The sequence below is a fragment of the Ptiloglossa arizonensis genome, chromosome 5, assembly GCF_051014685.1.
Source record: "Ptiloglossa arizonensis isolate GNS036 chromosome 5, iyPtiAriz1_principal, whole genome shotgun sequence".
NCBI classification, from domain to species: Eukaryota; Metazoa; Arthropoda; class Insecta; order Hymenoptera; family Colletidae; genus Ptiloglossa; species Ptiloglossa arizonensis.
In genome coordinates this window covers 6134740-6158833 of record NC_135052.1, presented here as the reverse complement: position 1 = coordinate 6158833, position 24094 = coordinate 6134740, and the positions used below count along the sequence as shown (strand labels likewise).

Sequence of the window (24094 nt, the reverse complement as noted above, 5' to 3'; positions counted from 1 at the left end):
TAAATAATATTTTGCATTATTTTTGTAATTGTCATTACCACCGAGCAATTTCAAATGTCTAATCGCTGAATTGAAGATTCCCATTCGAAATGAAACGAACGAATACATTTAAACGTTTCTAATTTTTCTTTTAACTTTACTATTCTTGCTGTGTTCTTTTTGGATTTTCTTCGTCTTGCTTCTACGTTCATATTTCGAAAAACGAAAGAAATAAATAAGAGAAATAATTCAATTTTTACGAAATATTTCTGTTTCCTTACTCTTACTTATTTTTAATTTTACGATACCCTTCCGTGGTACTTTAACATTTTCTTTATTTTTAGTATCATTATTGACATCTTTGTCGCTTCTGCATTTACGCCAGAGCTTTTTTATTACCTGATTTCATCATTCCATTTAACTACTTTCTGTCTACATACGATGCTGCTTAAAAGTTTGAAGCACCCTTTCACCTGTAAAATAAACGAACCTTTTTTCGTAGATACGAAAACATTTTACTGAAAAGAATAATATTTTTAGAATAATTATTCTTTCGTATTAGACAATTGTGCATTATTTAAGTACAATTTGCACTAGAATGGGGGTTGCAAACTATATAATATATATTCCCCGCAACAAAATAACAGAGAGTGTTAACCTTTCCGTTAAATAAATTAAAAATACAGTGCTTTCGTTTTAAAACAAATTCCTTCTTTCCTATAATTTGACATATTTTTGTTACTCGACATTTACATATTTATGCGCGGATATCAATTGAAAGATTTCAACGCGTAAATCACTCGTGTAAATGAAAGTAATAAAATTTGTATAATAGTTCCTACATACTTCGTCTCTGCGTCGATCATCGACTCTTTGTTCGTTTCATTATCACATCGTGGATGACGATGATTATCATCATCGTCGTCTGTGCATTTCGACATCGTCACTCTGTTTCAAATAATCGTGCGTTACAAAATAGAATCTTCTCTCAAAATATCCACGGTGTGTTAATTTTTGTATCTCATCTATTATACAAATTTGTTTTTGTATTTCAACAGTACTTCCTCTCTTTCTCTCTCTCTCTCTTCGTAATACTCTTATCATACTACAGGGTTGTTCGGAAAGTAATTTCGTTCTCCAAAACGGAGAATATATAATTTAATAAAATGTTTATACACTCTAAAAAAATCGTGTTTCATTCTCACCAAAAAGAACCAAATGACTTTCCAAATAACCCAATATTTTAGCTCGAACCAGCGTATTTTCACCGATTTTGCACCGCTCTTTCCACGATTTTTCTTTCCATCGGTCGCTTCTTCTTCCTTCTATCCATTGTTCGAACTGCTCTACGTACTCCGTTGCATCGTCGATACCTCGAAGCTGGGAATTTCGACCATGCAATCAACACGCTTGGACGAAGTTACGAGGGCATAACGTTACGTATAGAACGTAAACGTAAAGCGCGGAGCGTAGCACGTAAGTCGTAAAAGCAGGTAGTTTGGTAGAACGTCGTCCAATACGAATACAATCGCGTTGGACGTGCGCCTAGGTGTTCCTATGTCGGTGTGCACGTATCGGTACGTCTGTGAACCGCATAAAGTTTCCCGAATGTAGAATGACGGTATTACAATGTATCGCGAGTAAGGATATTCGGGTTTTATACTCGGGGTGGCGGAAGTTAAAGGGTGTTTCGTACGGAAGAATCCCCGAGCTCAGTCGGGAGAACAGAGTTAGCGATCGTCGCGTGGACGATAAACTGGAAACGAAATTTCGCGAGTCGAAGCCGAAAATCGCGATCGAGTTACGAATTTTTCTTCGAGAAAGGTCTCGCGAAAACCAACGAACGCTCATCGTTCTCCTCGAACGTTCTTCGAAGCTGTGAATTCTTCACGACAGCTCGGCTTTCACGTCAGAGACACAACTGCATCGTAGACGTTATTAATTCGGTAACATAATGGTCTTTATAAATTAACTACGTCACGCGAGAACAAAGAGTCACATTTGACGCTCGACAAAGTTCGAGCGTTGTTTCTGTTTGTTCAACTTGTTCGATCGAGTTGACGTAAAAATTAACTTAATTTACGATACCTTTGCAACGGGATATTTACCAGTTAATAACTTTATTAATCGTACGATCGATACAAGAATTGTGTGTTTTCATTTCCGGGTCTTTTTCCCGCGCGGACGTTCTCAATGTTTTCACATTGTTCCGTTTAGATGTTTACACAGGATTATTACTGAAATTGTTCCTGTAATTGTTCAATGATAGAGACCAAAGAGAGAATATACTAATATGACGTTTCATCGTCTGTTCGGGGGTGCGACGGTAATTTAGGAAATTGAAAAATAATAACGCATTCTAAGATTTCAAAGACAGATAAAAATGATAACACCGTCCGTTTATATACACTTGTGTAAATTTTGAATTCGATCACATTTAACGAACCTGAATTCTCCTTAAATGTCGCAAACGAGGGTCTTCTTTCGTTTTACACGAAATATGGCGCGTATATTTGAAAAATGCATTAACACCACATGTTACGTTACAAGAAGAATAAACTCCATTTCACGTTAAATCGTACTTCACCTAGCAATACAGCGTAACATTTTGAACAAAGTGTAACGTATGATATTACATTGTGTCGCGTTACGAGTTTGCGTTCAAACTGGTGCATAAGTTACATCTTTCCGCTACTTTCATCCCCTTTCGTTTCATACATCTACCACCATCCTCGAAACTGCTATTGGTGTTACGTTAGCAGTGATTCTCTAATTAAATGCTCGCCTACGAAACGAAGAATGATAATTTTTGAAATGTTGGAAACAGTTGCGTGCGAGAAGTGTGTCGAGAAGGGGAAACACGGAACGTGCCATATTCCCCTCGAGCGGCCAGATGCATCGGAACCGGGTGTACTATAATAATATATATGTATGGGAGATGTTACTTAACTTACGCAATTGGTATCATATATTTTAACACCGTCGTTTTACGTATAACATTTTCCAGCCGCTGGTGTTTATATTCTCGAACGTGCTTTTAATATCGGTCGAATATACGCTTAAACGTACAACGCCAATAATAACGGGAATAATTATTATTTTCAATTCCGTACGTAAAGGAAATCATATTTATCGACAGTGAGCCGAGAAACACCCAGTACATGTTCACATGCACATAGTTCCAGGCAGGCAAAACAATAGAAGTGACGGGGTTTTAGAAATGAACGATGAAAGAGATAGGGTAGCGAGCAAGGTGGTGGAGGGATGAGGAAAGACAAAGGGAGAAGGGTACCAGCAGCGAAGTAAAATAGCAATAAGAGAAATGGTAGGAAAGAAACGGCGGGGGAAATTGAGGAAGGGCGAGATTCGGGGAATAAGAAAAGAATTCAAGAAGAGGTAAGAGGGTACAATATAGCACCGGATCCCTAGGGCGTATTGCAGCCGCGAAGGGAACGCACACGCGAGCGAAAAGGATACAACCGTTCGAGTGTATGTGCTCACACGTGGTCGGGCACATGTGCGTGTTCATGAGCGCGAAGTTACTACGGGAGAAAAGTAGGGGGGCCGTAAGATGGGTATAAAGTTTCCGGGTAATATGGTAGAGGGTACCTGAGGAACAAAGAAAGTTATACTTCGTTTACGATGATGCGGTTGGCCTCAGATTCAGACTGGTCCTCAACGAACGAAAATCGATCCACCGGTGGGAGGGGAACGAACGGGGTGGTGGTACAATCTCTTACATTACAAGAAAATGTTCAACAAACGGTGATCGATTACTTGTCATTGTTTCGAATCGATCATTCGTTCTATCGTCGAAAGCTTAGCTGGTAAGAGACGAATGTCGAATACAGACACTAGAAATTAGTATTTCACCGACTTCTGTGACGGAGGAAGTGCGAGTGAGTAAGGTAGGAAAAGGAAGGGAGAGGCGTGTTTCATTTTGGACCTGATAGTGGACTCATCGCAGTAAGGTATCCTAGCAGGCTCTGCCTTATATGCCAAGATATTGGAAAATCGGTAAGAATCGTATAGACGACAGGGGAGGTTTACGAGGGCGATCCGATAATTACTTAGCTTCACCAGCCGATGGTCACCACAATCGCAAGAAAAATTTACTACCTTGTGGTACATTCTTGTAGACAGCTACTGTCAAAATTTCACTCGAATCGGACTTGTAGTATATACCGATCGGAGTCAATATGGGAACTTGGGGGAAACGATCAGCGATTGCTTCAAAGTTGAAGTGGCATAGTATTTTTTTACAATGGAAAAAACGACAAAACTTGTCGAATAACCTATTATCTATTCTATAGCGGTACCTCCTATACTTGCCACTAGAGGGAAACTCGATCTTCCCTCTAGTGGCGAGTATAAGAGGTATCGCTATAATTTAGATACTAGGTTATTCGATAAGTTTTATCATTTCTTCCATTGTAAAAAAAATACCACGACACTCGAGTTTCCCTCTAGTGGCGAGTACAGGAGGTACCGCTATAATTTAGATACTAGGTTATTCGATAAGTTTTGTCATTTCTTCCATTGTAAAAAAAATACTATGACACTCGAGTTTCCCTCTAGTAGCGAATGTAGGAGGTACCGCTATAATATAGATACTAGGTTATTCGATAAGTTTTGTCATTTCTTCCAATATAAAAAAAATACCACGACACTCGAGTTTCCCTCTAGTAGCGAATGTAGGAGATACCGCTATAATATAGATACTAGGTTATTCGATAAGTTTTGTCGTTTCTTCCATTGTAAAAAAAATACCATGACACTTGAACGTTAAACGACTGTAAATATACGAACGAGTCGACGGATCTACAGGCAACTTCACACACGTTCATCGAACAGTAGTACCATCTTTCGAAAAATAAAACGACGAACCTAATAGCTCCGTTTCTTATCGAACGACGAAATTTATCGAGCAACCTATCACGCTTGTATGTTTAAGTCCGAAGGAATGGAAACGGACCTTAAATATACACATACGCGGTACGTTTAACGAAATAATTTTTAACGAAAATTTGAACGCGGTATGTTCAACGAAACGAAATAATTTTTCGTTTCTTGAGAGCAAAATGGGATGCAATAAGTAAAAGCAAAGGAAAAAATAAGGAAGACCTTGATCATTGGTCCGTTGCTACGAATGAAGTCGCGTATAATCACCGAAGGGGTATAAACGGATCGTTGAGTATATACAAAAGACATACTCGTTTTTAACATCAAAGATCAATCGTACATGCGGATTAATCGTACGTGCGTGGGATTGTATCCGCGCGAGCAAACTGCAAACGTTCCACTCACGTCCCCCAAAATGTTGTGCTCCGTCAGGGTACATTAACCCCGAGGATGTCCACGTCATCATCCTCTTCTAGAGGCCGTAGAGCTGCGGTTCAAGGAGACACCCTTAAAAGGTCAAACGTTCGTCCTCTTTGCGTGCACTCTGCACGACATCTTCGAGGGTTGCCTGTGCTCCTGTCGCCTGGCAACGCCGGTTGTTCGACCGGAGGACGAAGAAGAGCAAAAAGAAAAAAAAAAAAAAGAAAAAAAAAGGAACGAGGGCCGATCTTACCTCTTCCACACCTTCCCTCCCGCCATTCCCCTTTCATTCCCGCCTCGCTCTCTTTTCCCGGTGGTGGCTTTATTTCTACGCACTACTCGACTCATCGCCAAGCGCTAGGCGCCACCTTAATTGGGCCGAGCAATCGTCGAGTTTCCCTTCTCTCTTTGAAGGGTGGCAGGCTTGTATCCTGACAAACCGACCCTCTGTCTTTGAAACACCCTCGTACTTCTTTCGCGGGAAGCCCCTCCTCCTTCCTCCTTTGAGTTCGCTGCGACTTTCAGAAGACTCGGGAGTGCTCGAAAGGGATGAACTTTAATATCTGTCGTCGTTTCGATGTCGTTTGTATAAGTTTGTAACCGTAGCTCCGATTCACAGCCACCGATAATGATAATTAACCGAACCGGATGAAAATTTTCAAAAGCTACCGGTATCGCGTATCAACGAACCGACTTACTTTTTAACGAAGAAGATGGTAACCGATCGGAACTTTCCACGCACAAGAAGAAAGTGGTAGTTAAAAAGTAGCCCAGAAAGCGAAGAAGGGGGACCACGGAGAAAAGGAAAGGATAAAGAAACCAAAATCCTCCAGTTGATAAATTGCTTACCAAATGCCAACAGCTATTCTCGAACGAACGATTTCAACGTAAGTAGGTGCCTAGAGAAAATTCCAAAGATCCGATATGGAACTCGATGCTTCCTACTGTCGCTTTGATATCAGTATCTCGTAAGATTATCCCTGTGAGACTTTACGGAAGTCCTGTTCAGAATTTTTTCCTCAATTTCAACTTAGGTGTGCAAACTCGTTTCGGATGACTCTTGAATATTTCTATCGCGTAGGTTCCAACGATCACGCGATATCATGGTTACGTTTGTTATAATTTCCATCGATATATTTTCGAATAGCTTGAACTATTCTCAACGTGTTCGATACTGTTACATCATCGATTAATTAAACGCGACAAGTATTACCGTATTTATAGCAGTACCGATACGTTTTGTATTATTGCTACAATATATACACCCATCTATTAATCGGTAAATGAATTATTTAATAAGTCACTCGTTCTCCAATTATATTTATGCTGAATTAATCGATACGACGTATTTAAATAAAACGATTTACCATTCCCGTTACCTTCGACCGACTCGATATCGCCTAGTATCTATAGGAACGTTAAATTAAAGTATCATTGCGCACCTAGAGCCCCAATTAAAATTAAGATTCTACACAGCCTTAGAAGACACTTGCCTCGAAATGTACCCGTTAAATTGTTGCAGAGATTTTTACTTTACCAAATTAACCGAACCGGATTGCGTCTGTTCGCTAAACGATACGAATCTGCTCGATCGTGTGTTCCACATAAATTCAATGTCAGGCTCTTTGGCTCCTCTTTGATGCTGAGATCTTCATCGGCGCTGTCTGGACTCCGTACCTCTGGCAGTGTCCTTAATCAAAAATATCATCGACGGAAAGGTATCATCATGTTACACGATGGATATTCGTCCCGCGGCATCGTCGATCTCGGTACAGAAAGATACGTTGGATAAGGATCGCGGGGCGACTAAATCGTTGCACTGCGAACCAACCTTTCACGAGCGAGTTCGTCTGGACCTACAATCAGGGCAAGACGATACACATCTGTTGGCCATCTGCCAGCAGCTTTCTGGAGAATCCCGATGGACGAGGGGCCTCTCGGCAACAAATGCGCAAGGTGTGGTCTGGGTTAGGTGTCCGAAATCAGAGGCGAGCCTCTTCGATTCTTTCCTCCTCGTTTCCTCGTTTCTCTTCGTTAATAACGGCCCTTATCGCGATCGAGACGCAAGGTGCGACTCGTTCGGTCTCGATCCAGATTCAAAGCGTTACAAAGACGAGCGTATGTTGATTTATGCGTACGTGGATTCTCGTGCGCCTGCACGCACGGTAGCCTCTGTTATAACTACATACGCGTAAGCTGTTTAATTAATGTACGCGGATAAAGAAACACGCGGGGCCACGTACGCGGTCCCGTGGTATCTGTTCGTGTAAGCAAAACTGGATACATTAATCTTGCAATACACCGAGCGAGGACGATCGCTTTACCCCCACTTTCGTTTAACGAAATTATATAAGGTTGCGTACGTAATACGATAAGACTTCGATTATACGAACTAATTGGAGAACACGATTATCGATCGCGCGATTAACTTTTCCAGGTAATTCGAGACGAGAGCATTTTCACGCATCTAGAGACCATCGCGAAACACTCGACAGCTGAAAGGACGAAGACGAAACTTTTCACGAAACATTAACCGTTCCTTTTCTTCGGTGTTCTCGTTCCTCGAGATATTACACCACTTTGTCGAAAGAAATTAAAAATTAACAATTTTTCTACAGAAATTTTATTTTTATCGATGAATCGATCAACGCATCGACCACCTGTCCGTATTTAAGGATACTTTCGACATTCGTTGAAACTGTAACGCGAAAAGTAAACCTATTCGATAGTTGTTGTTTCGTGGCATTGCTAATGACGGTAACGTTACTTAAAAATTTACAAATATCAAGGTTCTTTCGTTTGCGAGCTTTTTAAAGTGAGCGTTTCAACTTTGGAGAACCGGTCACCAGTAACATTAAACGTGTTAATCTTTATCGTCCGTCGATCGTCGCGCGCTGTTCAAATCGGTGAAAGTACTTCCTATTGGACCGAGGCTTCGAAGTTAGGCCACCGATTTCGGAATCACTCCGTATAAAGTGTTCGTCACTCTTCAATCGAGATAAAAGATCTACCGAGGGTACTATCACTTGATATGCTCGGTGTACGAAGTTCAGTGCACCGCTTACGTCGCTTCCACCCCTACGACAGATCCGCGCAATTACCCTTCGTTGTGCGTGCTGCACTAGGGTGAAATAACGATGAAGTATCTCAAACGACGTGTTCGTCACGGCAGCAGTGTTCGACGAAGTGCGTGCACATCGTCGACACGTAGGCACCGTTTAGAAAATTCCTGTTCGTTTGTCGGCGTAGACGTTCAAAGGGACGTTGACGCGAACTGCAGTACTGCAGCATCGACGATGTTCTTTATGCTCTTGCATGTCTCATCTTGCGAGGATTTTACGGAAATGCATCGTGGCGCGTATTAATACAAATATAACGAATATAACCGAGATCGGTGCACGGAACGCGTTCGTCGAGAGATTTTTTTCGTCCCTATCGATCTGTAACGAGTCGTTGTTCCGATCTGTAACCAGTCGATCTCTTTAGGTTCTTGCACGTCTCATCTTGCGAGGATTTTACGGAAATGCATCGTGGCGCGTATTAATACAAATATAACGAATATAATCGAGATCGGTGCACGGAACGTGTTCGTGGAGAGATTTTTTTCGTCCCTATCGATCTGTAACGAGTCGTTGTACCGATCTGTAACCAGTCGATCTGTAACGAGTCTTCATCGATCTGTAACGAGCCGTTGCTCCGTGTAGGTACCCGCGTCACTGTCCGTGGAATCGATAAAGTCTACGCCTTAACAAAATTGGCGCAATTAATTGAAACGTTTGGCGCAATTTCGAGCAAAGTTTGACAACATTGACAAATATCGGAAAAAAAAGACGTACAATTGTGATCAAAGTATAGTACAGGAGACAAAGTTTTAAAGCATTTTTTCCTATACGTATAACCGCTGCCCTAATTCCTGAGATATTGGTACAATTCCATATGGTACCACTATATTGAATTATACGTGTGTACAATTGATCGAAGCAGTTGACGCAAGTTCGAGTAAAAGAATAATTATCAATGAGAATGTTTGAAATAATATACAATGTATATTTAAAATATTTAATACTGTTTCTTCGAAATGGAACATTTTCTTCAATCGTACGTGCACATCCGTTACAGCCTATGCATATTTCTGTTTAATTTCCCAACGTTGGAAAAAGGGTTTACCTTCGCGCTGATTCGAGACTCTGAGTCAAAATCTCGATCTTAAGCCACTACCTATTCAGTGTAATTCAATTTAATAAATTCGTATATCAGATTAGGTGATTCATTATGTGTTAAAAAATAATGCTCGATTTGACTATCATTGGAGTTTGATAAATGTAAAATTTATTTAATTGTATATTTATATAAATGTAATATATACTACTATAAGTATAATAATTATACAATTTATATAAAATATATAAATTATACAATTATTTCTATAATTATACAGATAATTATGAAGTACGATTACTTATAAATTAATTATTATTTATTGCAATAAATGATTTGTATATTAATAAAAGAAGACTTTTGCCAATTCTCGATACTATCCTAAAATCGTATTATTATCACGCATTTTTTTTTCTAACTATAATCACAATTCATACATATTTAAGCAAATTAACCAATACTCCAACTTATAATTACAAAATTGACATTACATATTATTTTCAATTTACACATTATACGCAAAATTTCTATATAATGCTCCAAGTACGATCTAACAATGATCTAATAATCAATACTGATCTAAATAATCACCAAAAGGACTTGTGCATTAATAATCGTCGACTTTGCTCCCCGTTCTTTACCCGATGCAATCGGTCGAATGTTAATTCAACTCGTCTGCTTTGAACGTTTTCCCGGGAGACATCGAAAACTCCCGTAACATTTCGCAACGCTTTCGAAGCTTCGTTTCGAAAATGCGAACGATGAAACGCTTTACCTACGTATCCGATTTTCAGGTTGCGTTTAAATCCCGGAGAGCCGAGTGGGCGTCCAACGTACCATCTCGTTCGTTTCAACGAAGGACAATATCCGTGAACAAAGGTAACAACGTCGAAAGAAAACGGTGGACGAAAACATTTTCTTTTTTTTTTATAAATTCCCAAGTGTCTTTACAATTCGTTCAGCGAGAACATTCGGTAAATTGTGTCATCTAGTGAGGTTGATTAACACGTGGACGTTATTCCTATGGAGAACATCTGTATAGGTAAGGTGCCTTTAGGATAATAAATCCTTAGAATGTTTCCTATTCGGTCTGCGGGGTCTAGTTTCGTATAGCTTCTTTGCTAGTTCGTTGGGGTGATGTCTATTCTTTTCTCGTAACTCTTGCAGTTGATTTCGTCGGTAACTTCACTTGGAGGTCCTTCCGGATTTCGTCATTTCGAACGTACCAAGGGGCATTAGTTACTGTTCGAAGGATTATGGACTGTAGCGACTCAAGCTGGACGAGAACGTGGATACGAAGGGACATAGGAGAAAGGGATCGACTGCAGGGAAACGTACGACGAAACGAGGTAAGAAGATAAAGGGGTAGGGTTCCAGAGGTATCTCTCACCCTGGTCCACGTGGTGTTGTGTCAACGTACACACATACGCGTGTATTTACGCGCGTCGCGTATGCGCGTTACAGATGGTACATACATACGTACGTACGTGTTCGCGATCCGTTTGCTCGGATTCTCGTTGTCCCTGTGTGAGTCGCGCAGTTGCAGCGAGTTTATCGCGAGCCCAACTGGCGTACTTCCATAAATCACACTCGTAAAAACTCTGCAGGTTTCCCCGGTGAGCTTAAAGCTACTGCGGCAGCAGCGCGAAGGTAAACCCGGGAGAACCGGAATTAGGTCCTTTGAGGTACACGTACTACGCGCGGGTTAACCCGACCGGAAGCGAGCCCCTGAACGTGAGCCTTTTGCCGCGTGCGTGCGCTGGTGCACGCGCGCGCACGTGTATCTAGGTCGAAGGAAGACCGTTCCTTTCCGCGCTTTTCCTCTTGAGGTTAACTTAATCGCGCTCCATCGATCCCTGCCCGAAGGTTCACCCCGCGAAAGCGATTGAATAACTTCCAGTGTGGCTGAGTTTTACTCCACGTCGTTATACCGCCCGGAAAGAGAACTCGCGCGAATCCTTGCTCTACCGTAGCCTCTAAAAATTTTACACGCTTCCGTCTACTCTTTGGATCGGGGTAAAGGTAAAAATCGGTGCGGTAAAAATCCTTTACGATCGAACGCGCTACGTTTCGCGCTCACTTTTAATTATCGCTTCGTTCGACGACATTACTTTCAGCGGTGATCGATCTCTTCTACGTATCGGCTCGAATCGTAGGTAATTGTCATTTTTTCGCAGAGGTTTTGTTTCTCTTTTAAAAAAATCACGGAACAATCCCGGTCCAATACGTGTTCTCCGTTATTGTCATAAATGTAAATTTTTCTCGTTTATTTGGGAACTCGTCGTTTCTTAGTTACGAATACGTTTCAACAAACTCCTGCACGGATGATTGTCGATTATTGAATTTTTCTCTAATGAAATATCAATAATGGGTATCGATTTCAATTGTTCGAAAGCGTTCGAAACATCGTTCCAGTCGAGTACAGTGGAGTACTTTAGATATACGAACCGGAAGAGGGACAAATAGGTTCGCATAACTGAGTATTTCGTGTAATAGGAGCTCACCACTTCTCCATCACCATTTATCGCGTAAGAGTTGCACGCTCCTATTATCTGAATTACAGGAGTGGACGATACTCGATATAAATTCAGTTAAAGTTTTGGTTTGCAACGTTTTGTAATTTGACTTATTGAACATCTACGATAATTGGAACATGGAAAAATTGGAAATGGGAATTTGGAGAAACGATACAACGTCAACTACGAGAGAGATTAATCGGTACGTTGAAGATTTTATGAACGCGAGTCTTTTCGATTTTTCTAAATATCGTAAATTGTCTTATGTGTTTAATTTTGAACGGAGAATGCGTGCTTCGATGTGTGTTTTTTTGTAATTGCAAGTCGCCCCTCTCCTACTATTCGAACCTCGTTCGTAGAAATGGAATATCTATAAATGGAGTTTCACCGCACTCGTTTATAAGATAGCTGTAAATGAAACCGAATCGCAATTGAACACTTCTTTTTTTTCTTTTTTAATCGCTTGCACGTTATCGGCCGTGGAAATAATTGAATAGAACCGTGTGTTGACGTCGGAACGGAAAAAAAGCTTCGTCGGGCGAACGATAAGCAATCGAAAGTAATCGATCGTTCGTAGTCGTGGTACAAGGTAGTCGGCTGGGTTTCTATGGCATGGTGCGGCAATTGGACAGATTAATCAGCGGAACGAAAGCTGTACGCCCGACCGAAATGCAAATTCGGCCACGGCAAATTAAATTAACCACAGCGGCGGCGCCAGTCGTGCAATCTCGTCGCAAAAACGTCAGTCGAAATGCTCGAAACGTGTTGTCAGAGGCAATTAAACGTCAAAACGATGAACTACAGGATCGGATTTCTGGCGCTAGGTATTTCCAGTTTGTCGACAGATAAGATTTTAATCGATTCGTTACAAAACAGCAGTATCCATGTTGAATGCAGCACTTTTAGCGTACAGGGTGTCCAAAGAAGGTGATTGAATAATTTGCAGGCTTACGGTATCTACGCGTTAGACCGAATAAAATGGAAATAGGTTGTTCGCGAATATATTCGATTATCGTTTATCAAATAAGTAGCATTTCGTTTCGAGAATGAAGTTTCTGTGACGAATCTTTCACGGTATAGTGTTCCCGGGTAGCTACACGCACCGTTGAACATTCTTCTTGTGGGTATTATTTCGACAAAATAAGAGTATGTTATTCATCGATATTCATCGTAGATGGTAAAAGTAGTAAATATTCGGATAAAATCGACAAAGAACGACAATGCTGTTCGACAATTATGAAATTATAAAACGTTTCGAACACTTCGTTACAGGTGTCCCGAACGGTTAATAGAGTACTTTTATCGAATTCGCTACAGTCAATGTGGATCCGCTAATCAATTCGGAGTAATCAGTGAGTTTCTGTTTGAATGATATAAGTTAATTAGAGTCAATACGTGAATCGTTGGTTATAAGAGCACACATGTGCTCTACTGAGGTAAAATTATCACTTTCCAAAAAGTATCCTTTTGTGACCGAAGAATCTACACTTTTAAAGCTCTACATTCGTACACATCGAAAGGTAACTAATTACACAAATGACTAAATTAATTCGTGTAAAATCTCGATAATTGGAAAACATTTGCAACGATCGAATTAATCGACCTAGTAAGAAGCTCCATTTACATGTTACATTACATATACACATATTTGCACCATTTATGGTCACCACTGCCACTTGCTTCCATCTTCAACTTCATTTGTCGTAACGTAACCATCCCTTTTATTGATCAGCGCAACGAACGTAATTCGTGCAAGTATCGAGGTTTTACAGTACTCGCGTCTGTTTATCAAATGCGCTATGAAAACAACGAATTATCTTATCGTATCGCTTCAACAGGTAAATACTACTATAATGAATCATTTGACTCATTGCACAGTCGCTCGCTTACTTGCTTAGAACGACTAAAGTATGCCAAGTAATTTTGTTCTAAATTTATTGTACCGTTAAAGTATGCCAAGTAATTTTATTCAATTATTTATTCCAAAAGGACGTATGGAACGTTTTTCATAAAAAATTAAATGGATGTTTAGAGACTTGTGCGAGTGACCGTAAATCGAGTGATCGAAAAATTTCTAAAACACGTTTCTGCACTTGTATTCGCCCTGGGAGCACATTTTTCGTTAACACATTTTTCTTGTATCTACCATTAACGCTGTTGGAGACATCGAATGGCATTGTAATGTCGCAGATAGCCTTGTACGTTTATTGAATATATAATATTATTGTTATCGTAAACGTTTATCGTTCAACGTATCCAACGATGTCGTTTTTTCGTTGATATTATCGTAATTAGAGACGAAGTCACACAGAAACTGTCATCTTGGAGAAGATTAGAATGCTACTTTCATTTTGCTCTGTACGCTTTACGTGATCGTCCTAACAAAAGCGTCGAAGAGAAACAAAAGCAAGTATCTGCGTGACGTGATTCACGGCATTATAATAGAACAGCCGTAACATTTTTGGTCACTGTCATTACTCATTGTTGTTACAATCACGTAGACATCGACCAGACAGTACGACTCCCATCTGTTTGGAAGTTTAACGAAGATATACGATTACATTCGAACACACGCAACAGGGTAGATTTAAGGTGTAACGCTAACAATTTGTTAGGTTAATTAAAAAGGATAATACATGAAACAAAACGAGAAGAATTTTCGATAAATGTGTCATTTTATATGGAACAATTTAATAAAGTTTACGGAAGAGTAAGATCGCGAATGATCGTCGTCAGATACGTATACACGTGTTTATGTATACGATGGTTAATTTAACATTGATCATTTTCTTTTCGCGTATAACGATAATTAGATACTATGCTGGATCAAAGGTGAGGATATATAAAATAATAATAATGTATCCACGTATTGATTTACAAAATATAAAAACCACGATTGAACAAAGTCCAACGGATCTGTTTGACACGTGTGCTTTAAATAATTGCAGAAACAGATGTTCTCGAACTACAAAACTTTCGCCCTTTCACAAATTTACGTCCAAAGCATTTATTCCAATAGCCTGAGTCAACGAATGTTTCTAACACCTGCTTCACGATTTCTCTTTCACACTTACATAACTTTATAAATCAAGGAATGCGTATTAAGTCTGAAAGAATCGTTTCTATGAAGAAAAAAAAAAAAAAATAATAACGAGTAGAATTTCGAAGCAAAAATGTCACGAAGCAAATACAATGACAGCGATTCACCGATCAAACGACAGTATTCAGTGTTGATATAAAACGAAATAAATAGTAAAGATTCACGACCACGAAATTATTTATCGATTCGAACATTATATCGTTCAACGTATATTTACGATTCTCTTCGAAACTACCAACAACAATGGCAAGCATCCAAAATTGAGCTTCCTAGGTGTACTCTTACTTTTCGCTCATTGATCGCTTACAATTTTATAATCGTTACACGCGGTAACAATCAAAATTAACCAAAGTTCGAAGTAAAGTAAACTATTCCTTCGATAAAAATTGTACATTTATACTTGTATCATACGTTTCGTCAAAACTTTAATTACTGACCTTTCCCCCGTATATTTACCTCGTATACGTGTTAATTTATCATTTAATTCAATCCCGGTCGTACGATTGAAACATTTACACTTACGTCGATGAAAATTGCAAAGAAATTCTTTCATTTTACCCAACACGTATTACATTACTCGCGAAACAATCGATGGATACCTTTCCACGTTCATGGTCCCATGGAACATCCTCTCCTTCCAATCCGGGAATAGTAACCCTAAGGGAATGCTACGAATACGTATTTCTTGGAACGAAAACGTATTTCCGTCGAATTTCAATGAAAATCTATAACAGCGGGAAGGTGTTGACTTCTCGTTCGTTCAAGTTTCACCGATACAATTTCGATCTATCGCGAATCGATGAATTACCTTGGTCGAGCCACACTCGACGAATTCCACGGATACCGTAGGAGGCTTCTCGTGTGTGCCAGATCCCGCGTCTGTCGCCGTCTAGTCCGCCGTTACTTACACAGTTACCACGGACGTGTGTGCGGTGAATAGTGCGCCAGACGATCGGCGCCACAAGGAATCCCCACGTATGTACACCTGAACCGAACCCAGACTGAGCGACCGCTTGCGTAATATCCCGACGAACGGCCGTCGACGCAGTCTGTAATACTATTTCCGTGACGTTCCGCTTGCGGAGACTCGGCTTCGTTCGACTCGGCCTCCGACCAAGTGGACGATTGAACGAGACCTCGCTGACGAAATCTACCGTTCTAGAGCTTCAACGTCCGATCGATTAAACCTTTGAAAAACTTAATTGACGATTTTCTCAACTCGCGTACACGCCCCTACCGCTACTTTACCGAGCTAATTGGTACGAGCCGCGTGTTCCGGTTGAACGGTGTTATTGTTGCGCAGAGTTCGATAACTCGCGAACCCGTGTGCGTACATGTGGGCAAATCCACGTAGTGCGTTTCAGTCGAGAGAAAGTTGCAATTGCAGGAACGTGTGTGTCCTTAGATCGCGAGTCTGTTGATTCTCGAGAGTTCTCGGTTGCGGGGGACCGTTATTTCTAGGGTTTGCTAGAGATTGTTCGATCTGCTCGAGTTTTCATAGGGTATTTAGAGAGCTCGAACGAGCGACGGGTATTTACGCTATCGGTGGAGTCGTTGATCAGGGTGAAGGATTTGAATGTTATTTTGTATTCGTTGGAGAGGAGTCGATCTAGTTGTAGTCAGTGCGGATTAATCTTGGTAGGTTTTGGTAGAGATTGTTCGAGCTGCATCGAGGTTTTGTAGGATATTCGGAAAGTTTGAACGACGAATGTATAATAGTATATATTCTAGCGATGGAGTCGTTGATCAGAATGAAGGATTTGAGTACTATTGTGTAGAGAAATTCGTTGGAGAAGAGTCAATTTAATTCATTGTATAGTCATTGTGGATTAATCTTGGTAGGTTTTGGTAGAGATTGATCAGAATGAAGGATTTGAATACTATTGTGTAGAGAAATTCGTTGGAGAAGAGTCCATCTAGTTCATTGTATAGTCATTGTGGATTAATCTTGGTAGGTTTTGGTAGAGATTGTTCGAGCCTTATCGAGGTTTCATAGAATATTCGGAAAGTTTGAACGATGAATGTGTAATAGTATATATTCTAGCGATGGAGCCGTTGATCGGGATGAAGGATTCGGTGAAGCCCGTTTTGTAGAGAAATTCGTCGAAGTGTCGGTCTAATTTTGGAAAATAGAGAGGAGAGAAAAGTTAGAGCGATTAAGTACACTGGACCAAGGATGAAAGGAGCATCCCGTTTTGAGATACGAAAATTCTAGTTCTTGGACGGAGTTTAGATACGCGTTTCAGCATCGAGGAATCAAAGACGAAACGCAAAGGACTGAAATCGTACGATGTGGAAAATGTTTCCGATACAAATAATGAGTTGGTTGAAGTTGCCTCATAGAAGTATCAAAGAGCTGCCTCAGAGAGGTACCAGAGTTCTAAGGAGCTCGTTCGAGCTCCATCAAAGAGATACCAAGAAGTTGGTTAAAGTTGCCACGGACAAGGAGTTGGTTAAAGCTGCTTCATAGAAGTAGCGAGAAGTTAGTTACAGGCCTGAAAATACGCCAAGCAGCTGGCTAAAGCTGCCTCAGAGTGGTTCCAAGGATTTGTAAACCGTCATTAAACTCGCATTAAGAATTTTCGCAACATCTTCACCCGACTTGTAACAAGCTACGTGACTCCTTCTGTAAGTAGATGATAAATGGCGCGCCCCGGAAGTCAAATCCCCATTTACCTGTCCGTATCGCTAAATCATTTTTTTATTTTTTTTTTCCCACGTTTCGGTAATTTGTACATTGTAATATTCGCCCGAACGAGTTTCGGTTATTGGAGCAAACTGGTGCAACATTTTCGTTTCGAGGATTATTTTCCCTACGAACAATTTGTTAAATATTTTTGAGAAATATCGTTAGACGTACGATAATACCTCACCGGTATTTCGTATCTGAATCGATTTTCTTCGTCGTTGAACAGCACCAAATGAATTCCTCCGTCACGAATATTTAAACGAAATTTGTTCTTCTTCGTGTTTTCGTGTTACACTAATGCGAAACAAATAATAGAACGTAGATTTCGGTTTTTTAACAGTTTCTGATCGTGGTTACGACACACCGAGTTGTTGCCCTGCGCTGTGTATGTAGATCCGTTCGGTAAATAAAGCGAAACGAGCAAAAAATTTTAAATTATTTTCGTAGAGCCAGAGAAAGAGAAAACAAGCACGGTGCATTCCAGACAAGGTAGTGACTGGATAAGTTCGCGTGACATGATTTAAATAGAACGCACAATTTACCAACGACATAGTAAACATTAATTCGAGAACCCGTTTTCCTTCGACTCGGGACTGATTTAAAACGATCGATGGGTCCTTATATGTCTAATCCCGTTGAAAATAACTTGCAAATATTCTCGAAGGCATTGATCGAATACAATTCCTATGTTAAATTCGCGACAATGTTAGTTCGCGATAAAATTTTAGACAAATCGGTTCGTACGAAGCAAATTTTCGATAATATCGCGCTATCAATTATTAAGTTTCAATCGATCGAGAAACAATATTGTTTCACACGTAATGTTGTTGTATTCTTTCAAATTTTACTACGAAGCGAACTTTCGATAATATCGCGTTATCAATTATTAAGTTTGAAACAATCGAGGAATAATATTGTTTTTACTCGTAATGTTGTATCCTTCCAAATTTTAACTCAAAAATGTTATACCGAATAAAAAATTGAAAGTAACCTTGAAATATTGCTAAAATTCAATTAAGAACTGTACACTATTTTCGTGCGCAACGTAACGCTTTCGTAAAATTGTTAGCAATCGTATTAACAAATCGAATGGAAAGTGTCGATAATTGGGTTAGTGTCGAAATTAAACGCGCTTCCATTTAGCGAGGAAAAAACAATTCCATCTTACGTTACTGGGACTGCGAGTCATCGAATAACAAGTTTCTGATCGCGGATCGTCAGGTTGATAATAACAGCTTTACGCAAAGGTAATTACAAGAAGCTGGGATGCTCGTTCGGATAAATTTCTACATTTCCTGGAAACCCAGCGACTCCACCCAACGTAACGCGGAAGTGTACCGCGTAAGACCGATCACGGTCTCCTCTCCGATTAACTGTATCGAAATTTGCATAATTCCCGTGGTTACCCGATGCTATTATATCCCGTGAGAAGCCATATTCTTCTGTTCACTGCGGAATCTTGAATCAGAGCTCGACTGGTATCGAGCAATAGCGTGATACTTGGGCCTCTCAGAAATCGAGAGAGATCCGGGTCACTTACCTATTAGATATCCCCATGTCCGTGTTGAAGATATTAGAGCCTTGGTATATCGGAAAAAGTTTTTCTTTTCGTAATAAGTCATTTCTTTCGTACAAAGAGAGATCATCGGCGAGTTTATCTAGCAAATCCTGCCTTATATGCGACGCTATTAATCGTTCGAACAGTCTCCGATTACTCGATAGTTTATTGCTACATAATTCGTTTAAACGACCTATTCGAACGATTAGCAGCGTTACGTCTCTAACAGGATCCAGCGGAACCTTACCGACGAGTTCAACTATTTAACAGATCTCTACGAGGCTCACCTTTATATCGAAACTATTAATAAGAAAGCTGGAAGAAGGTAAACTATATTCTTGTAAAGTTTCCAATTGTTTATAATACTTCGTATTGTGGAACTTTCCTTGCGAGCGAATCGCGTCGTTAAATATTGCAATTCAACGTGGAGAGTTCATTTACTCCATTTTGGGTTAGGTCCGGGTTAGGTAATAATCTATATATATCTTTATATCGAAATATCTTCGTATCGAAACTATTAATAAAGAAACTGGAAGGAGGTAAACTATATTTCTGCAAAGTTTTCAATTGTTTGTAATTTTCGGGTCGTGGAACTCCCCTGCAAGCGAAACGCGTCGTTAAATATTGCCATTCAACGCGGAAAGTTCATATACTCGGTTTTAGGTTAGGTCCGGGTTAGGTAATAATCTATATATATCTTTATATCGAAATATCTTCGTATCGAAACTATTAATAAAGAAACTGGAAGGAGGTAAACTATATTTCTGCAAAGTTTTCAATTGTTTGTAATTTTCGGGTCGTGGAACTCCCCTGCAAGCGAAACGCATCGTCAAATATTGCGATTCAACGCGAAAAGTTCATTTACTCGGTTTTAGGTTAGGTCTGGATTAAGTAAACTATATTTCTACATTTTCCACAATTTTTGATAATTTTCGTGCTGTGGAACTCCCTTGCGAGCGAAACACGTCGTCAAATATTGCCATTCAACACGGAAAGTTCATTTACTCGGTTTTAGGTTAGGTCTGGGTTAGGTAAACCATATCTCTACATTTTCCACAATTTTTGATAATTTTCGTGCTGTGGAACTCCCTTGCGAGTGAAACGCGTCGTTACATATTACGATTCAACGTGGAGAGTTCATTTACTCGGTTTTGGGTCAGGTCTGGGTTAGGTAAACCATATCTCTACATTTGCCACAATTTTTGGTAATTTTCGTGCTGTGGAACTCCCCTGCGAGCGAAACGCGTCGTTACATATTACGATTCAACGTGGAGAGTTCATTTACTCGGTTTTGGGTCAGGTCTGGGTTAGGTAAACCATATCTCTACATTTGCCACAATTTTTGGTAATTTTCGTGCTGTGGAACTCCGTTGCGCGCGAAACGCGTTGCCAAATATTGTGACTCGACGTGGAAGATTCGCCCAAGTATTCGCGGAAGGGCTTTCTCTCCCGCTTGTAAAACTCGACGTTCCGGTGCCGGAGTGTGCAACGAAAATCGCAACAATGTGGTCGGTGAGTTTTGTCCGTGGCCACGCTTCGGACGCGTTTCGACACAGGCCGGCCGACTTGCCGTATAATTTCGTGAATGGAATCGACGCGATAGCGATCACCGCGTTACCGAAACCATCATTTTTTTCCCCCTGGCGCATGGGGCTCGCATTAATTCACCGTTGTCCAATCGCCTCGGAATCGGAGAACACCTGCCCCTGACATCCTTACCGCGACGTACTACTCTACCCGGCCGCGTCTAATTGTAACTACAGAAATCATAATTTGCGGGTAGAGCCGCGCGGCGCTTGCCATTTATGAATTACAGGCCTCGCTGACGTGGTCCCGTGTTGCACGATCCGCGTACCCCGGTATAAGTATCCGAAACGCGTGTCGAGGGCCATAACTCGCGAATCCGTAGCTCGACGCGGGATTTATAATTCGCGATCTGACACGGGGGAACCTGCAGCTTCGCGGCAGCCTATCGGTGCACGGTGAAACGCGAACGATTAGCTCGTCCGAATTTATTTTTTAAGTGTTTTTTCAACGCGTCGACCACCTTTCGAAACAAAACCAATTGGAAACGATCCAAGTTGTTTAATCGAAATATACGCAAATATATTCCCGATGGATCGGTTACGAATAGTAGAATTGCGTTGTAGTTATCTGAAACGCAACAATCGAAATACCACGGTGTTACCGTCGCGACGTAATTCGGGTCTCCATTTTGTAAACGAGGAATCCCACGATCTGCGTATAAGTTTCGATACGTGGAAACAAATATTTTCCGAATATCTTGTAAACGGTTCTATCGGTGTTCCATAAATTAAGACGTTATTTTCGATAAACTAGACACATAGAGATAGATATCGATAGAGACAAGCGATCTCGGAATTTTTCCGATAAAGACTTTCATTTGGAATGATGTAACTCTTTCGCCATTTTTCATCTAGATTCTTTGGATGTAGAAGAATAAAAGTTTGCAAGTCGAGTTCTTTGGTCGATACTGTGTCATTCTCAAACAATAATCTTTCAATTTATCGTTACATATTTTACGTGCATTTAGCATATTTGCATAAGTGTGTCACGTTTGGAAGAAAAATAATGGAGACAAATAATTTGCAAATCTTGGAAATTTTTTCCCAAGATTAGCTGTTTCTAAATTTGCGTAACATCCACACTTTACACTCGTTCCTGATAAATTTTTGTTAAAAAGGCTCAATGTTTTCAGGGGTTTGAAACTTCGATTTCTGGATAAATTATATTCTTCAAAAAAAAAAAAAAAACGCATTTTAATTAATTCGTGAAACGTCAAAATGCATCGAAAGATTATCCTGAATTTACCGATCGAAATGCGAGCCATAATAGATTTAAAGTAGTATATATTTAAATTATTTAAGGTAACTGTCTTTGAATTATTCGTACACGCTTTAAACGTAATTTTTATTTTTCACTCGTCGCTTCGGTTGCACGGTATTCAAATTATTACGAAAAGGCTATCACGAACCTCGACAACTACCGTTACAGAAAACAGATGTACGAGTAAAACGCCCAATAAAACACGTCGTCCAAACTGATGATAATCAGGAAGGAAAACGTTAGGATCAAAATGGACGACGCTGTAACCTACGGGGTTCGACCGTGGAGGAAAGTGGAGAAAATAAAGAGGAAAAGGACAGCTCGAAAGGATCGTATGAGCGAAGAAGCTAGAAAAAGGATGAAGCGCAGTCGCAGAAGATTCGAGGTAAAGCTGCTACGAGACCGATAAAGCGTCAGACCCGTAATAAGAGCTGGCAGAAAGTTAACCGAACCATGAAGTCGAGCCTGAGGAGGGCTGCGACGCCAAGAGTTCCAGGAACATCCTCTTGAAACAGACTATACTCGACTCCGCTGTCTTGTCTTACTTCGTTTTGTTCCTTGTAATACTTTTGTCTTTTTCTTTTTCATTTCAGACGTTCCACTCACCTGACATCCCTGCTTCGACGTCAATTTCTTTTTTCTTTTTCCAAACTTCCGATCGTTGGAACAATATCGACCGATATCGAAGTGTAATACCATGTAAAACAAACCACGGTTAAAAAATTCTTCGATACGGATTATACGCTTTAAGAAACTGTATCGGACCAACTGGAACATCCTTTGGTCAACTACGTTGTTTGTTTCAGATTTCATAAATCCTCTTAAGGTTGCACGGTCCAAGTTTCCTGATACACGTGAACTGTCACCAGCCAAGTTAACATGGCTATTTTAAACGACCGAACCAACTTTGATGCACAATATTTATTCATTGTAATTCTTTACTCGAGAGCGATCGCAGAGAAACTTATTTCGACTCGTGTGCGAATTGCGACTAATGGTAAGACGATTCCAAATCGGGTGAATTATTTTATAGAATTGATTATTTTACTAATAGTAATATAATAGTACATTGGTATTGAGAAAGTTCTACCAACGTGGATACACAATCTGTCATTTTTCGACTGTCGCAGATGTTTCTAACTCAGTGTCCTTCATAAATACATGAAAAGTTTGCAGTATATCAGTCCTGAAAATTCTGGGACAAGACTCCATTTTGTATTTACAACGATTCAACGAGTAGTCTTTACTTAGGATTGGTTGCACTACTGCGGAGCAGGAATGTTCTGCTAGGGGTGCATTTTGGGCCATCGATATGGCTGCCGTCAGCGTCTGCCCTCTATTATTGATGCAAGGAAGTTGCATTTCGTCTCAGGTTTCCTAGAGGATTTTCCTAGAGAGGATCGTGCCAGAGGGTTTCGAGCCTTATTTATTGTAGCGGGGATCTCTGTGCGTTCGATTAAACTATACATATTGACGTAAACTTGAACTTGATAAACTTCGAATGTAAAAATATATAGCTCGAGTCTATCGCCCAACAGAGTACGAGCGGGGAGATTAGGAGGTCTTCCAAGAAGATGTAGTAAAATGAAAATATAGAAAAGTAAACATCGTCTCGCGTTCATTCTGGTTTATCGTTGCTAGATTGTAGCATTTCCTCATAACTTTCGCGAGCAAAGTTATTTTTCACGCAGGTCCGATAATTACCGGTTGAATCTTAAATAAAAAATAATCGCGGCGAAGAATCTTTTGAAAAAACGCGAAAAAAGGCGGGAAACCTTTAACGCGCGAAATAAATGAAAAGCAAACCCGCAACGAAAAATCTTTTCTCCCTTCCATTTGTTCTTTTTACGATCTTGGAGGCACGGGCATGGCAATGATTAATCGATAACTCTGTAGGTCGATTAAAATAGATCCCGAGGACAGGA

At 40.3% G+C, this 24094-nt stretch overlaps 1 protein-coding gene and 1 long non-coding RNA gene across 4 annotated transcripts; one reads left to right on the top strand and one right to left on the bottom strand.

The window, feature by feature from the left end:
* Positions 1-10344: 10344 nt before the first annotated feature.
* On the top strand, positions 10345-23499 carry LOC143147008 (uncharacterized). 3 transcript variants are annotated; one of them, XR_012992149.1, is made up of 4 exons: positions 10345-10501; positions 10627-10808; positions 22338-22554; positions 22976-23499. It is a non-coding gene; the product is annotated as an uncharacterized LOC143147008 (long non-coding RNA). The 3 variants fall into 3 exon arrangements; XR_012992150.1 differs by lacking the exon at positions 22976-23499 and adding an exon at positions 22763-22854; XR_012992148.1 differs by lacking the exon at positions 22976-23499 and having other exon boundaries at positions 22338-22792.
* Positions 15698-16411, bottom strand: LOC143146935 (uncharacterized). The gene is made up of 3 exons (XM_076311697.1): positions 16398-16411; positions 15884-16233; positions 15698-15800 (listed from the first exon to the last, which is right to left on the bottom strand). Exons 1-3 carry the CDS (start codon positions 16409-16411, stop codon positions 15790-15792), a joined length of 375 nt encoding a protein of 124 aa, XP_076167812.1. The 3' UTR covers positions 15698-15789.
* Positions 23500-24094: the final 595 nt, after the last annotated feature.